The following is a 16,663-nucleotide window of genomic DNA, read 5'->3' on the forward strand; positions in this document are numbered from 1 at the left end:
GACAAACGTTTAAGTATATGCCATTAAAAGCACTGGAAAAATCAAAAGAATATTAATGAATATTGGGCAGCAGTGGTTACTGTTGCCTCACAACAAAAAGGTCCTGGGTTCTGGATCCACCATCCATGTGGAATTGGCATGTTCTACCCGTGTCTGCGTGGGTTGTCTGGTAATTCTAAATTGTCCATACTTGTGAATGTGAGTGTGAATGGTTGTCTGTCTCTAGCCCTGCGACAGACCTGTCCAGGGTGTTGCCTGCCTCTCGCCCTATGACAGCTGGGATAGGCTCTGGCTCCCCCGCGATCCTGAAAAGAACATGTATGGATAGATGGATAAACAAATATAACGGATGCACAGAAATGAGGGGCGTTGTACCAATGAAGGTGTTATTACATCTGTTTACGTTTGCATCACGTCCGCAGACAGCGCGATCACGTCACTTGACATGACTAGTTTAACTGCGCATCAATTCAGCGCATACGTCTTCTGACACAACGCGATTGGCCAAACCAGCGCATGCGCGGTGCTCATTATTCCGTAGCATATTAGCCAGCACGCCACAGCATACCGCGAAGAAGGTAGGCAGCGGGGGGGTATTCATTCACGGGCTTCGCGAAATTTCATCTTCCCGTCCCCTTTCCTGGACAGAAAACTCTCGACATAACGCAGTTGTTTGTCATCAATCGTCCGACGCGGAGTTAAAGCGACCTGCGACGGGTTTTACTGTGGATTTTTCAGAAGTCTTATTTGTGAGCAGCAGGCACTCGGACGCACGCTGATGGCGGTCACAATTGAGGACCTCTATCGTAACTACGGGATCCTGGCTGATGCCAAGGAGAACCTCAGCCAGGTAAATAAACACCACTTCATCCTTTTGAAACGGACCGGAAAGTCCTGTTTCCTTGCAGCAGTTTATTGGTTTACTTTCAGCGTTGCTAACTTTTCTGGTTTACATAACATTTGTTTGTGTGTGCTAAGCTAACTGTAGCTAGTTACGGTAGTGACCGGGCTAATGTTAATAGCTTGGCCGAGGCGACCCGTACGCTGGGCGGTACTGAGTTTACCGCGACATTCATTATTTTCAAACTGATCCACCACTTTTGAAGTTTTCTAGCCGCAAAAACACTTGTTCCAGTTCAGTAATGGGAAGTGGCGGTGTCTCATAGTTTGATTCAAATTTCACCGCGATCCATCTCAGCCAGGATGTCGTCCTATACGCGGACTTTCGGTCAGTCAGGGAAACATTTTGTTATACATAGATAAAAGGATAAAACTCGGGCTTTACAAAGGAGCGACAGCTAACGAAGCAGTTAATGCCAACTTGCACACCTAGCTAAAATAAAAATAGGCTGTATATTTCTTTAGTGCAAATGTTTGTTGCGACTGCTGTGAGCCCATTTGCTATTCTGAACCGATATTATACCGGAAAGATTCCCGAGATTAAGGTAAACTAATGCTAAGGTAAACTGAGCAAACCCATTCATCAGAGTTTTGTAATTTTCACTTAATCTGCAAATTTACTTGACCTCAATTTAAGATTTAGTTTCTAAGTAGCCAGGTAGTACTGCTTTACTGAAAATGGACCCATCACTAGGCTAACTTTGGCAAATCAGTTTACAAATTTTTATTGGTAGACAAAGAAAGTGTAATAAACTTGATACTACCCAGTACGGTTTCCTTAACATGTGCTAAGTATTTTAAACCTTGAGTTTGTTATGAACGTTTTCCAGAATCTTAACCTTGGTATTTGGAGTGTAACAATTCTCAAAAGCTATTGTTCGGTTCATGCTTTGAAATTAACCGCTCCACATGGGTATCACAGTACTGGAAGATGGACCCCTTAACCCAGAATCACACAAGACTTGCTTGGTTTCAGGTGCTGAGGAATACCACAGTTATTAGTCTAACCTTAATTTATTACATGCATATATGAATAATCGACATTGGTAGCATTACGCAAAGGATTCCCAGATTGGCCAAAGAACATTCTGCCCTCAAGCATGCTTGTTTCATGTCATTCCCAGCTGGAGTTTCTATATCTCTATATAGACAAACTGGTAACACTAATTTATACTTATTGTCGAAGTTGACACGTATTGTTGGCATACTCCATTGTTCCTGTGAGTGCATCAAGACCTGCGCTGTATTGCCATTTGCAGTTCACTGACGTGATGCTTCCCATATATAACTTATTTGGTGTTTTACCTTCTTTTATTCTGCAGCACAAAGATGCTTACCAAGTAATACTGGATGGTGTGAAGGGTGGCCCCAAGGAGAAGCGTCTGGCAGCACAGTTTATTCCCAAGTTCTTCAGCAGCTTTCCCGAACTTGCAGATGCAGCTATTAATGCCCAGCTGGATCTTTGTGAAGATGAGGATGTTTCGGTGAGTATTAAGTATCCATATGAACCTAAACATCCTCAGTAGTAGCTGCAAATTTTGATTTGTCTGTCTCTAGATTGATATTTATTATTTTTATTTCACTTTCTGTGTGTGTGCTTTTCTCTGTCCAGATTCGACGGCAGGCCATCAAGGAGCTCCCACGGTTTGCAACTGGCGAAAACATCCCCAGAGTTGCAGATATTCTCACTCAGCTTCTTCAGACAGGTAACAGTCTTTCAGAGTTCACAAAGCTGCTCATAGCTCATCAGTATCGTTAAGTTCTGCTAATGTTTATTGGTATGTTTTTGTGCTTCTAGATGATACAGCGGAGTTCAACCAAGTGAATGCAGCACTTATTTCCATCTTCAAGATGGATGCCAAGGGTAGGTTTTTCTCTCCCCTGAGGAAAGGCTGTGAAATGAGCAATTTAGCTAGGCCTGTTTATTCTTAATTAACAGCTCTTTGGATGATCTTTTTTTGTTTGTTTGTTTTTACTATGAATAAGGTAATTTTATCTCTAAGAATATTTACCCACCACAGCCACAGTTCTAAATGCATCACTTAAGCAAAAGTCTTCTGATGTGAGAACCCTTTATTTTGCACAACAAGCACACACAAATAGGCCTGCAACAAAGTAGCAGGCTGGTTGAACAGGGAATAAACTTTTTTGTATACAGTTCTCATTTAGTACACATCCTTGCAACAGTGATTGATTGGTCAGTCCCCAATCCTTATAGTTTCACTCAAATTGCGTTTCATTAGTGCACAATACACTTGATCACACTAGTTTAATGTAAGAACAGTTTATCCGTTTAACCATTGTATGCCAAGTAATCTTGATCAGGTTGGATCTTTGACAGCTATATAATATAATATATAGTATATGTACTTGTGCGTGATATCATACTATAACATATGTATATGAGTAATAAGTTATATGTTTTTTCAGAAAGGTTTGTGCCATCATATATGTGGAGTGTCCTATCTAACTTTTTTTTGTTATCCAGGAACTCTTGGAGGCCTCTTCTCTCAGATCCTGCAGGGAGAGGATATAGTGCGAGAAAGGGCCATCAAGTTTCTATCAGCCAAACTGAAGACCCTTCCAGAGGATGTCATGACAAAGGAGGTGGAGGAGTACGTCTTCGCAGAAACAAAGAAGGTTTGTAGATAGTGTTGAACTGATTAACGAGTGATCTTTTGTGAGTGAGTGAGTTTCTGTCTGCCTGAATGTAACATGGGTAATTTACATGAGATGACATCATTTTTTGAGCATGTGTGTAGGGTGTGTGCGTAGACGCTGATTAGTTTGGGTGTGGCTGGTAGTTTTGCCTTTTGTTTTGTAAATTAGTGGCGTGAATTTGTGATTAAGTCGATCACTCCACGCTCATTTAACTTAAGTGCAGTTGTTTCAGTTACGATCTTGAAAAGCAGAGGCGAGTTTTTGCCTTTGTGCAACTTTCATTGAAACTCAGCTGTCCTTAATGGTTCTCTGACCCATTTTCATGTTGGCAGTAAATAGTGGACTACATATTTAGCAATGCAAAATATCTTAGTCAACCAAGTTTGGGTTGGTTGTAGGAAAAACAAAATCCACAAATTGCAATGTTAAGTCACAAAGGGACGTTGTTGCATAGCATGTCCTAGACAAGAACATATGCTGAGCAGTTTTCTTTTTTCTGCAGGTGATGGAGGATGTGACAGGAGAAGAGTTTGTGCTGTTGATGCGTGTAGTGTCGGGTCTACGGGTACTGCAGACAGTAAATGGGAGACAGCAGCTGGTGGAGCTGGTGGTAGAGCAGGCTTTCCTGGAGCAGGCCCTCAACCCAGCTGACCCAGACACTGTGGACCGCCTGCTGCAGTGCACACGTCAGGCTCTACCGCTGTTCTCTGTAAGTACAGCTAATGCACTTTAAAGCAGAGAGGGTCAAATTTATTGCGTTACAATTTGATTTTACTTTTTTTTAAACTTATTTTTAATGAGTGATTTTTACTTTACAGTAATTAAAGTTGGTCATTTTTTTTTCTTCTTTTCTTTTGCAGAAAAATGTCCATTCCACACGTTTTGTAACTTACTTCTGTGAACATGTCCTGCCCAACCTCAGCGCCCTGACAAGTCCTGTGGCTGAGCTGGACATTCAGTTGGAAGTGAGTACTAATTTTTACTGAAAATGAGTGTTCCTCTGTCATCAGCCACTGTGTGTAGAGATGCACCTAGGTCAGCATAGCTATGCTGTTCTTGTCTGTGCCTCTGAAGAAATCTTAGAATGGGTCATTTTTCCTTGATTTCTGCGTGTTTGTTCATCAAACAAGAGTGACACAAAACAATGAAATAGTGAGTTCAATTATTAAATTTAATTAGCCATTTTCACACAGTTTACAGATTAATCTGCATCAGAACAGGGCATGGTATGCAATTCTGACCCGGATTAATCTGTAAACTGTGTGAAAATGGCTAATTAAATTTAATAATTGAATTCACTATTTTGTTGTTTTGTGTAATTTCTGTTCGATGAACGAACGCACAGAAACCAAGGAAAAATGACCCGTTCTTAGATTTCTTCAGCCACCCAAATTGGCATTATAGCAGGTTGATAACACTACATTGAGTGCAACATCAGCTTTCTCAACCACTCATAACTGGTGGACAACCTGTAGTTCTATCTTAAAAATCTCTTCTTGTGCTTTGACAGTAGTTGTGCACACAAAGTATAGCTTTTAGACTTGGATTCATTCAGCCTGGCCCAGCACTGAGAAGCATGACAAATATGGCCACTGGTGTGAGGCCAGTGCTTCTAATGTCTGACATTTGGTGAGAGGTTGTTGTAGTAAACAAAGTCAGTGTGGCAGCCACCTGTTATGGGTGTTAGCCAAATGCATGTCGTTAATGGGTCATTAGTCTGCACCATGTAACAATGCTTCTCATTAGCAATGCACATTACACTGTGTAGAGATCTGCTAAGCTCACTCTTTCTCGCTCTCTCTCTCTGTGTGTGTGTGTGTGTGTGTGTGTGTGTGTGTGTGTGTGTGTGTGTGTGTGTGTGTCTAGGTGCTAAAGCTGCTGGCTGAGATGAGTCCGTTCTGTGGAGATATGGAAAAGCTGGAGGCCAATCTCAACATGCTGTTTACCAAGCTGCTGGTAAGAAAGACCTGTTTTAGTTGGATGGAATCAGGAATACATGGAAATGCACCAAAATCATCAAGATACACGTAGCTTTCCTGTGATTCTGAAATATTATACTTTTTAGCATTTTTGTTTTATGTTCTCATTTATGCCGACTGATTTAGTCAGTTTTTTGCTCTCCCTTTGTCCATGATTACATTATTCCATATGGTCTGATGTCACGATACCAGAAATGTAGTCATTAGTACCAGTACCACGATTGCACGATTCTCGATATCCAATTTGATATCAAAACCATCCCACAAGCTTAAAAGTCCTCTATTAAAAAGTTGTTTTAAAACGCTGAGGTGCTGGAAGAGAATTTACTTAAAATGTTGTATTCATACTTTGTTGATAAGACGTGGACTGAAATGTGGTGTGAAATGGATGTTTGCCAAGTAGCCTACTAATGCTGCAGTTACATTATGTTAGCATGTGAATGTGAGCCATTGCAAACACTTAGCCTATAGAAGAAGATTGATTTCACAACAGCACTGCCAGCTATCCCAGATAAATACTTTATACTGTGTTCTCAGTAGTTGTGAAGTGCAGGGTAAGATTCCCGCGTGTTGGTCTGGGATGTCACAACTACTTTTGGCTGTCTTCAAAACTAGTTGTGACATCACAAATCATAGTATCAGGCACATGCATTAAAGTCAGACTTGAGACTAGCTTGTACATTATTCTGAATAATAAACATCATCACTACAAGCAGAGTAACAGATTTTAAGCAGCGTAAGACTTATTAAGCATTATTTACCATTACTGCTTCACGTCTGAGTGAACATCCTGTTCACATTTATTTCCAGTGTCTGAATGGGGTTCAGTCTAAAATAAAGCAGTTGTGTATTCCTTTACTCTAGATCACCATAAAAGTTTGCATTTTCTCTGACAAATGCTGGGATAATCCAAAGATTACTTTAATTGTTCTTAATGCTTTTTTTTTTTTGTTTTGTTTGTTTAGGAGTTTATGCCGCTACCACCAGAAGAAGTGGAGAATGGTGAGAACTCAGCAAGCGAGGAACCCAAATTGCAGTTCAGCTATGTAGAGTGTCTCCTATACAGCTTCCACCAACTGGGCAAGAAGCTGCCAGACTTCCTCCTCGACAAAGTGGATGCTGAGCGCCTTAAAGACTTCAAGATCAAGTGAGGGACCAACTCAGTCTTCTTCTAGAGTTTGCTGATAAATTAAATAGTTTAATTTAAGTGTGACTTTTTAGCATGTCTGTTATGTTTGATGTAAATCATCACACTTTTGAATTTATCGATGAATATAGCCACTATTAAATGGAACTAAATGTGCTTTGCGTTTAAACAGGTTACAGTATTTTGCCAGAGGCCTACAAGTTTACATCAGACAACTGCGAGTAGCACTGCAAGGAAAGACGGGAGATGCTCTAAAGACTGAAGAGGTAATATCTTCAGATGACATGTAATTTTTGTTAGGCTAAGCAATCAACAAATACTTAGTCATTTTGCTGTTTTAACACCTGTGTTGTAAGGTGTCATAGACTGACTTATCTTTATGTAATCAGAACAAGATCAAAGTGGTAGCCCTCAAAATCACAAACAACATCAACGTCCTCATCAAGGTAAGGGTTTCATTAAAACATTTTAATTAAAAAAAATCAGTGCTTATTTTCTGTGGTCAGTTAGTAAATCAGGTGAATAAAATATAAAGATTGCCTTGTCACTGATTGCTGTATTCTGTCTTCTGTTCTTGATTTTCTTTGCAGGATCTCTTTCACAACCCTCCATCATACAAGAGCACAGTCACTCTGTCCTGGAAACCTGTACAAAAGGCAGAAGCTGTTGCGTAAGTCTGCTCCTACTTGTTGTGACTGTTACTTCTAGTCGGCGATGTTAGAAATGCTTGTAATCAGGCGTGGAATCTGAACGAGGTTCACCTGCTTTTCTTTTGTTTTTAGGCCTAAGCGTCCATCAGGTGAGGAGATGGGATCAGGAGCCAGCACAAAAAAACAGATCTCTCCTCAGCCCCGGAGGGATGCACGGCAAATCTACAATCCTCCCAGTGGCAAGTACAGTGCCTCCATTGGCAACTTTAACTATGGTGAGGAGTGTTTTGGTGGCACTTTTTTTTTCTTCCCTTGTTTATTTTTATTAACAGTGTTGTGTAGCGGGTTTACACGTGTATTTATTTCATGTAGCACATTTGATAATGGGACTCACTTTTGATTTGTCAAACACATTTATAGTGCATGAAAATAGAATTCACTTTACATATCTGCACTGCACACTATTTGGATAACTGTTAAACTGAAATTCGGGCCATATCTTTACACTTCATGGCTGATTACGGTAACTTGAAGACCCTTGTTAGCAGGCTCGTCACTGTAGCTGCAGCTCTGTACGGGTAGCCTTGCTTCTCCCACACTGATCAGAGAGCCGCTTTCGCATAAGGCCATGTTTTACTAACAGTTACTTGACATTGACTGTTAGTAATCTTAGAACCCTTGACTTAAGTAGAATTCATGGTACCACATTTGTGAAGAATTACTGGTATGCAACCAATGCAAATGGTCTTACATCAGTCCCCCCCCCCCAAAAAAAACAAAAACAAAAAAAGAACTGTAGCCCCATGATATTGATGTTTCACTACCCTCTGGCCACAGTATACAGTTGCAAGATGTAGAGCTCTGTGCAGGACCTGTTTACAGCCACGCTCATCCATTTAGCCTCTGGAGACAACAGCCAGTGTTTTGTGGCTTCCAGTGTAGCCCACATGTCCTGTGCTCCAGTTTTTATTTATGAATGCATATACATTTTTCAACACAACTAACAAAACTCTAAATCAGAAAAGGAAAAGACAGTTTAAGTGCATGTAGCCAATACTTGCTCAAACAAGACCAGTCAGTACTACTCTGACCTACAGTGAATGTAAGTCAGAACACTTTCACTACCAAATATCCTATGCTTTACCTACAGATTCTGCACATTAATATGCAAAGATCAGTTTATGTATCAATATGGGGCAACGATCTAATTTTGCTTGATACTGATACAAATCCCTACCAGAAACCCTTAAGAGCAATTTTATTTCTCATTTAGCTCAAAGCCTGGTTTACTGGAGAAAAACGTCACGTTTTCAAGACACGGTTTAGATTATTACTCCCCGTCATGTCATTGCTCATTGCAGTGTTTTCTCTGCAATGTTTTATTGTAGACTTTTCACATCCACAGCATGCTTTACTTGTTAAGTACAACCTGATTTAAGTCCCAGTGTTATGACACTGAATTGCATGTTTTCAACACACTCTAGAGCAGCGTGGTGGCTTCAGAGGAGGCCGAGGACGAAGCTTCGGAGGCAGAGGCAACAGGAGCCGAGGCCGGATCTACTGAGAAGCACACAGTGCTCATTGAACTGCATCACATCAGGATCTTTTCTGCAACAAGATGGACTATTTTTCATCTAGTTTATTTTTTTTTAAAGATATCCATGATCCACATTCACTTATACAGAGGATTTTTATTTGCTTTGTTTTTGGAGGGGGAGGGGTTGGATTCCTGTCTTCAGAATATCAGAAAACAGCAAACTTTTCTACTTGCCACTTCAGCATTTACTTCCTGTATTACCCTCATCTGTGATCATAAAAAATATAAATGTGTTTTTTGCCCCTCAAGTTTTAAACATTATTCTGTGTATTTTTGTGGAACAAAAGACTGCCAAGTTGTAACTGATAAATATTTTTGTCAGATCGTAGTAGAAAAAAGTAATGATCCTTTTGTTTTGCAATATGTTGATGAATGCTTTCGTTTCTACTGTTTTATTTAATCTTGGTTTCTTTTTTATTTGAGCTTAAGTTGAATTGGCTGACTATGCTACTTTGTATGAATCAATGAAGCAGTTTCATTGGATTTTTATGATAAACTTGTATGGAAGTATGAACAAGTTTTCTTGTCTATGTTGAATTTATTGGTTGTCAGATTGCAAATTTGGTATCACATCAAGATAATAGAAAACATCTCCATCCTGCAGCTTCAGATTTTTTTTCCGTGCAAAACTTGAATCCAAAGTTTGAGACCTTTTCCAAGCTTACCAAATTCCATTCTTTCTGCCCACGACTTCACTTACCAAACCTATTCATCCCATGTGGCATTTCCTCCCTCCTGTCTTTCCTTTTCCCTTTCCCTGTTTGTGCTCACCTAAATCTGTACCAAAGCAGAGTGAAGAGGGATAAATTTAGCCCACGATTCTGGCATCTACAAATAGAATACATACAAATGTGCCTTCTCTCCTGTCTGTATGACTGAATCAGCCTTACCCTCCCCAATCTGGTGTATGTGTGTGTGTGTGTGTGTTAGAGCTTTGAAGTACAAAAGGGTAGAATCTGGCTCTCAGTAATAGAAAGGAATATAAATAGTTGCAGCCTTATTTAAACTCAAACTTTATTTAAATACCCAGGTGGTGGAGGCTCTGCTTCTTTTGGGCACATTCAGCTATGTGCACATTTTTCTGCACAGGCTTGATGTAATACTTGAACCTAAAAGGGGGGCTTATGCATATTTAGCTTTATATTTTTATTCTTTGGGTCAACTACAATAACTGCATGATTTACAGTTGAACATACTCGCTTGACTTACTGGTTCTTGGTGTGGCCACGTTTCATCGGCTGTCTGAAATGAGCCATTTAAGCCTTGTTTTTTCCTGATTGGGTGCGTTTTAGGAGCAGTCGGGTTGAACTGCATGTGGTTGGGGTGTTCGTGCTCAGCCCAGCGCTGTGACTTTGCTTTTGACTTGTTTAATTTCGTATATGCTGACCTTATAATGTGAAACTTGTCTGCCATCATAGCCCTGTAACAGGCTGGCGACCTGTCCAGGTCGTACCCTGCCTCTCGCCCTATGACAACTAGGATAGGCTCCAGCTCCCCACCCTGAAAATGATGGGGGGCCGGAGGAAAGAAATGGATGGATGGATTGAAATCTGCTCTAGAATTTGTATATTTTTCTCCTTGTTATTGAACAGTATAAATCTACACATAAAGCAAGCAGTCCTGGATCACCCCTGTCCAACTCCAAAGTAAACCACACCTTTGCTCATGCCTGTCCACATTATTTTTTTATACTAAAATTCTAATTCACACACAGTTATGATCTTAAAATAACAGTTTTATCTTGACCCTAAATTCTTGTAGTTTAACAGTAGCTTTAAACCATGTGTTAAAATGTATGTTTTTTTTGGGGGGGGGGGGGGGGGGGGGGGGGGGGGGGGGCTACATGCTCACCAAACGTCGAAAATTAGTTCTAATAAAGATTCAAGACACAAACACATGAGCTTTGGGTGGGCGCTACAGGTCCTCATGCGAAAACACGTGTGCTGTGTGTGTAGGTGGATGTTGGTGGGGGGGGGGGGCTCAAACTCTCAATTTTCTGAATCGACTGTGGCAGCATTTTACAGTCAGAGAAGTGGAAATCAAAACGTCCAAAATGAACGACGACGGAAGCATATTGTGAAGAAACCTTTTAATTACAATGAAATAATTATAAGTAGCTAAAATAACTTGTTGAAGCGCTGTTCACCCTGTGTGTGTGAAACAGGGCACGTATATGAGCACCACGTTTTGCTCAACTGCATCTTTTCTCAATTATGTAAATGCACAAAGAGAAAAAAAATAGGAAATGAATCCGTGCAAAAGAAAAATGATGGTGAGAATACGAGAATGCTCTAGCATTCAGAAGTAATTATTATATAAATGTGGGATCTTTGAATTGTGTGCTTTCTGATAGCTTTACGACCCTAATGGATCACAACTGCTGCAGGAAATAAACGTTAAATAGAAAAGAAACCTGTCTACAGGTTGTCTCTTGTCTTTGCACAGTTTCTCCCCTAGGGGGCAATCCAGGCCAGGGTTTTCCTCTCTAAGGCAGCCAGATCTATTTTTATTCCCACCGAACGAATCACTTAAAGCTTTCATGGTGTGTTTTTTGTCTCTCTTTGTATTTCTGCTCGGGTTAAGGCGCATAAAGGACCAGTGATACATAGGCAACGAAAATAAATAAATAAAATTAATAATAGTCCTAAATCCCTCACTCACCCCTTGCTCCCCCAAAACACCCCTTGTCATGACTGAGGGTGAATTATTTACCACCTGTTATGCTTCAGTTACTGCTTACCGTTCCTGGTTCCGATTTATTGCGGAAAACAGGTAAAGCTCCAAGGCACTCCAAAAAAATTTACCGTCATAAATGTCTGTGAAATAACCGCTGGCTCTTGCACATTTTCTTCGTAATGTACGTTTTCTTCCCTTTAAAAAAATTTTTTGATATTCACAGTAAATACACTGATAGTGTATGCTCTTACTGTACAGCTTTTGGCACACGCATTATGCTGGGTTTATGGTCTAAGTTTAACTTCTCTTTTGGGAACAGTAGGGGGTGCTACGAGACCAAGATAAACCTTTCCTTCATTGCTCGTGACCAGGTATTTCCCAAACCAGCCTGCCAGCCGCCAGCCAGCAAATGCCTGGTACATGCATTTGTGCGGCACGCACGTACACGCACACATGCACGCACACACAAACGAGGGAGCTGAAAATAATCAAGTGGTGGAGGAGGAGTGGGCGGCAGCAGCGGGAGAAGAAGCGAAGACGACCCTCAGAGAGAGAAAGAGAGAAGGAAGGAGCGACTGTATGTGCCCATGTGAGAGTAGAAGAAAAGGTAAATCAATAGTCCTGAAGCACTTGGTGGAACTCGATGGGTTTCCTCACTTTACTAACAACCTTTGAGAGGGGGCGTTGTTGTTGGTGGTGATAAAGTCAGGCCTTCATACCTAAACAGAGCTGAGACAAAATCTGCACTTGTCATGAATGGGTGCGCGTTTGCTACAAATATACTGCAGTTAATCGTCTTAAATGTATACATATATTTGATTTTCTTGCAAGTATTCTTGTGTGTGTGTGTGTGTGTGTGTGTGTGTGTGTGTGTGTGTGTGTGTGTGTGTGTGTGTGTGTGTGTGTGTGTGTGTGTGTGTGTATTGCTGCTTGATATGATGCAGATTTAATGTTTGTAGTTACAAATGTGCAAGGTGGTGTAATGGTGGTGCAATGGCAACATGACCATGTTTGAACATTCTTCACGTTTGTACTTTAGCTGACACTTTGATACACTATACATTCATGACTGCAATTGGAAATGTAACCCTTAAATTTCTGGTTGACTCCAATGTCATTTTGTTAGTGAACTTTTTCAAAAACCTTACCATACCATACATACAGAGGGGCTTCAAATTATAGCGCGATTATAAGCTGAGACAGCTGCCTCTGAAGTTAAGGAATGGATGCAACTAAAGTAGATAGCAACAGGATGACTGCTTGGAAATAAAGCAGTTATCAGGACCTTTCTGTACCTACCTTAATATTTCTAGCCATGTAGGTCTGCCTTTATGTAGCTCTATAGAAATTATCCTTCCAAAGTCCTCTTGCAAACGTTTCCCTATACCCAACTCTACCAAAAGTCTCACTTGAACTCTAAAATTAATCTATAGGGATGCTGTTTAATAAAGAGGCTAGACTGAGAAACAAAGAGTGCAGCTAAAAGAGGATTTTTGGTCCGAACTTTCAGAATAGAACATCATAGAATGATCGATCAAATATATCCATAAGAATGACAATTCTGGCATCAGCTGCCATTACATTAACGCCTTAATGTAAATGAGTATCCACCACAGTTGTTCTTTCCTAGATTGTCGCCCTTCCCAGACCTCACGAATCTCTGCGTGTTTAAAGCCTAATGTGAGCTGTCCACGGTGCTGAACATCTCTGGGTGTGGGTGAAGCATGAAGAAGCTGTCCTTGGTTCTGAAAACAATGCGTAAGCAATGCAGGTTTACCACAAACTGCACCTAAAAGAAGCTTTGCTAACAGCAACTTTTCTTTTTTGTTTTTCTCATCAATTCCGGATCCGTGACAGCAGCTTTTGACTAATTTGTCGTGTAACTTATTGAATTTAGAGAACAAAACTGTGTGTATTTTCAGACTCGTGAGTTTACCTAATATTGAGCGCATCCAGAAATACGTGTTTGTGGTTCGATTCTTTTAGTTGTCAGCTGCAGACTGCAGTTTTTTGTTGTTGTTGTCTTTTCCAATCACAGATGATTTTTCTTAAATCTTTTATTTCATCGCCCTTTATTATTGAAATCGTGACAGCCTTAACTGCAGCGTCCCTGAATTAATAAGGTGTCAGTTGCAGAAAGCACGCCGGAATGTGCGTGCAAAAAAAATCACTTGTGAAAAGGGAACTTTTTCTTCCCTTTTATAAAAAACCCGCACCGTCCGCCCCCTCATGTACAATGCTGGGAATAGTAACAGCACTGTGAGGCTGGGCTAAATATAGCAGCCAGTGAGTGTTAACATGTCAACTTCAGCAGGAGTGCAGAGAAGCGGCTGCTGCACGTGTGACCGCTGTGGATGTACATAATTTCGCCATAAATACTAACTCGCCTTTCTCTCTGCTGCCATATTTTAAACACCTTTCTCTCTGCTGCCATATTTTAAACGCACACCAAGCAGGGGTTGGTGTATATGCGTGTACAAACGAAGGCACGCTGTAATCCTGTAGGTCGCAAAAGACAAACACAAATGGCCAAAACAAGCAAGGAAACGACGCGCTGATGGGCAGTGGAGACAACCCGCAGCTTTAAACAATATAACCGAGAAGCACGCGTGAAATGTTTGTAGACAAGCAATGGTTTACACTCCTCATAATAGACCCAGTCATGCTTTTGCATATATAAGAGGCGGTTACATCAACTTCTATGTTCTTGGCTTTTGGCCTGTTAGAAGCCCCCCCCCCCCCCCCCCCCCCCCCCCCCCCCCCCCCCCCCACACACACACACACATAAATAAATAGATAAATCATTATTAATCCACAACGTAAAGCAATAAGATGATCAACTGCAACATCCGCAGGTGGGAATTTGCACGAATCACATTGATGAAGGATGGGTTTGAAATCAGTCTTTTCTGAATCTAACAGGATGGGAATGGGTGATGGGGTTTAAGAAGGAGCTGGGACGGTGGGGGGTGGGGGTAGGATATTTTTATCAGAACTCCTTTCAGAAAAAGAAGGTAGTCCAAAAAAAAAAAAAACCCACACAACTCATGAGTTATTTTCAATCGAAGACGCTTGTGCAGCAAACCGTGTATTTATTTGTGATGGAAGGAGATTTACCCCCCCTCCCCACTCCCCACGTTACGTAATCTAGCATGTGAATGTCAAGATACGGAACGAGTCGTGGAGAGAGAGAGAGAGAGAGAGAGAGAGAGAGAGAGAGAGGAGAGAGGAGAGAGAGAGAGAGAGAGAGAGAGAGAGAGAGAGTATTTAGTCTATGCATACAGCTCCCAAAACCCATACCCAGGGAACACTATGTACTCTGTAGTCCCGTGAGACTTAACATGTAAGACCCCCAACACACACACACGCACACACGATCATGCGTGTGCACGTAGGCACAAGCTGGAGATTCCGACAGCAAGGAAAGTACACTAACTAGAAATAACAGAATCAAACTAGTGCAGCAGCTGAACAGGTGTCTTCTCTATTACACTCATTTGTCTGTTCATTCACAGACTCTGCGGGAAGAATTGTGTGAATGAGTGAGCAAGAATGGGATGAATGAATGAAATGAGTGAATGAAGAACAGCGGCAAAAAGAAGAATAAGAAATAGGGGGCGCGCTTAGCTTCTGTCCCTCTCAATGGCTCGTCCCCCCCCCCCCCCCCCCCCCCCCCCCCCCCCTTTCCTCCTGCAGAGGGAAGTACGCCTGCACGCACCATAACCAAGCATGGAAAACAAACACATACAGTACACACACAAGTGATGCTAAGGATGCCTAGCGTTGTGTGTGTGTGTGTGTGTGTGTGTGTGTGTGTGTGTGTGTGTGAGTTTGTGGGGTGGGGGTGTGTAAGTGGTGGTGGTGTGTGTGTGTGTGTGTGTGTGTGTGTGTGTGTGTGAGAGAGAGAGAGAGAGAGAGGGTGAGAGAGTGAGAGTGAGAGTGTGGGAGGGGGTGTTCTATAAATAGCACTATAACTCTGCTTCCATTGACATCATTTAGGCAGGAGAGATGGAAAAATAAATAGGTGGAGGGGAGGGGAGGGTGCAGGGTTCCTTAATCTGGGCTTGAAATTCAAACAAAACCTGGCCAGCCATCCCTGTGTACATACGCTCAACAAAAATGGTTCTACACAGTAAACATGGAAATGCATCTTCTAGCCTAGACTCTTCTTTGATTTGGGGCTTCAATGATTTATTGAATGAATCATTAGATGCAAGAAACTTAAACTGCAGTCGCCACAACATTAAATGCAAGAAATGCTACAAATCAACTGCTTGGACCTAGAAAGAAAATGTCATGGTATTTAAAAAAAAATCTTTACTTAGATTTTAATATTTATGTTCTTTATTTGTAAAATTAAATGCTTTTTCTTTATACATTCTCTTTTTTATATATATATATTTTTGGCCATTTTCTTTTAGACAAAACTGTAGCATGCCTTTTTTGATGGTTCAATGCCTAAAGCATTGCTCTAGGTAAGAATCCTTTGTATCCCTCTTTTTCCATGTGTATGCTTGCTTTCATCCTTGGGGCCCAATAGTAAACATCAGACCAAAACACCGACTGTTTCCTAGAGAGATTGCAGCCTACGAGTTCGAATGGAAAGCCATGAGGCGAATGGGAGGGGACATCAAACAAATTAAAAGGACCTGTGTGTATACAATGCACACATACACACCCATATACACACAAGATCCAAGTGGAAAAGATGTAGGGCCATCATACACCCAAGGCAGATGTTTTGTAAGGTATTATTGTTGACATGCTTTAAAAGGGGACAAGGCAGAGGGTTGAACCTTAATAAGCCATAGCGAGGAAGCCATATTTTCATTTTGTTATCAAGACGAACATTTCCTCCCAAACAGCCCGAGTCGTGTGTTTATGTTATTATGGAGGAGGAAAGGACAGCACACTGTTTTTCCATGATTGGAGCATCTTAGTCACACCCAGGATCTCTCTCTCTGTCTTTCTATCACTGTCGTCAGCCTTGGCACTGACCCCTGAGTGCTGCGTGACTTCCACTGGTGCTGATGACGTCTTCTGTGATACATTT

The 16,663-nt window shown here is 41.3% G+C and overlaps 1 protein-coding gene across 2 annotated transcripts; it reads left to right on the forward strand.

The window, feature by feature from the left end:
* The first annotated feature begins 547 nt into the window (after positions 1-547).
* Positions 548-9,451, forward strand: api5 (apoptosis inhibitor 5). 2 transcript variants are annotated; one of them, XM_030731308.1, is made up of 14 exons: positions 548-850; positions 2,223-2,384; positions 2,513-2,606; positions 2,699-2,764; positions 3,389-3,540; positions 4,064-4,270; positions 4,422-4,526; positions 5,428-5,517; positions 6,506-6,687; positions 6,860-6,953; positions 7,077-7,133; positions 7,278-7,357; positions 7,470-7,612; positions 8,822-9,451. In XM_030731308.1, the coding sequence occupies exons 1-14, from the start codon at positions 779-781 to the stop codon at positions 8,899-8,901; spliced, it is 1,584 nt and encodes a 527-aa protein (XP_030587168.1). In that variant the 5' UTR covers positions 548-778; the 3' UTR covers positions 8,902-9,451. The 2 variants fall into 2 exon arrangements, with proteins under 2 accessions (XP_030587168.1, XP_030587169.1); XM_030731309.1 differs by having other exon boundaries at positions 7,470-7,576.
* The last annotated feature ends 7,212 nt before the right edge of the window (positions 9,452-16,663 follow it).

Source organism: Archocentrus centrarchus, chromosome 6 (assembly GCF_007364275.1).
Source record: "Archocentrus centrarchus isolate MPI-CPG fArcCen1 chromosome 6, fArcCen1, whole genome shotgun sequence".
NCBI classification, from domain to species: Eukaryota; Metazoa; Chordata; class Actinopteri; order Cichliformes; family Cichlidae; genus Archocentrus; species Archocentrus centrarchus.

Excerpts from the sequence above, each read along its gene's own strand:
- api5 (XM_030731308.1), top strand. The coding sequence starts at position 779 with ATGGCGGTCACAATTGAGGACCTCTATCGTAACTACGGGATCCTGGCT. Across the intron at positions 851-2,222 it reads CCAAGGAGAACCTCAGCCAG|CACAAAGATGCTTACCAAGT; the intron begins GTAAATAAACAC and ends TTTATTCTGCAG. Across the intron at positions 2,385-2,512 it reads GTGAAGATGAGGATGTTTCG|ATTCGACGGCAGGCCATCAA; the intron begins GTGAGTATTAAG and ends TTCTCTGTCCAG.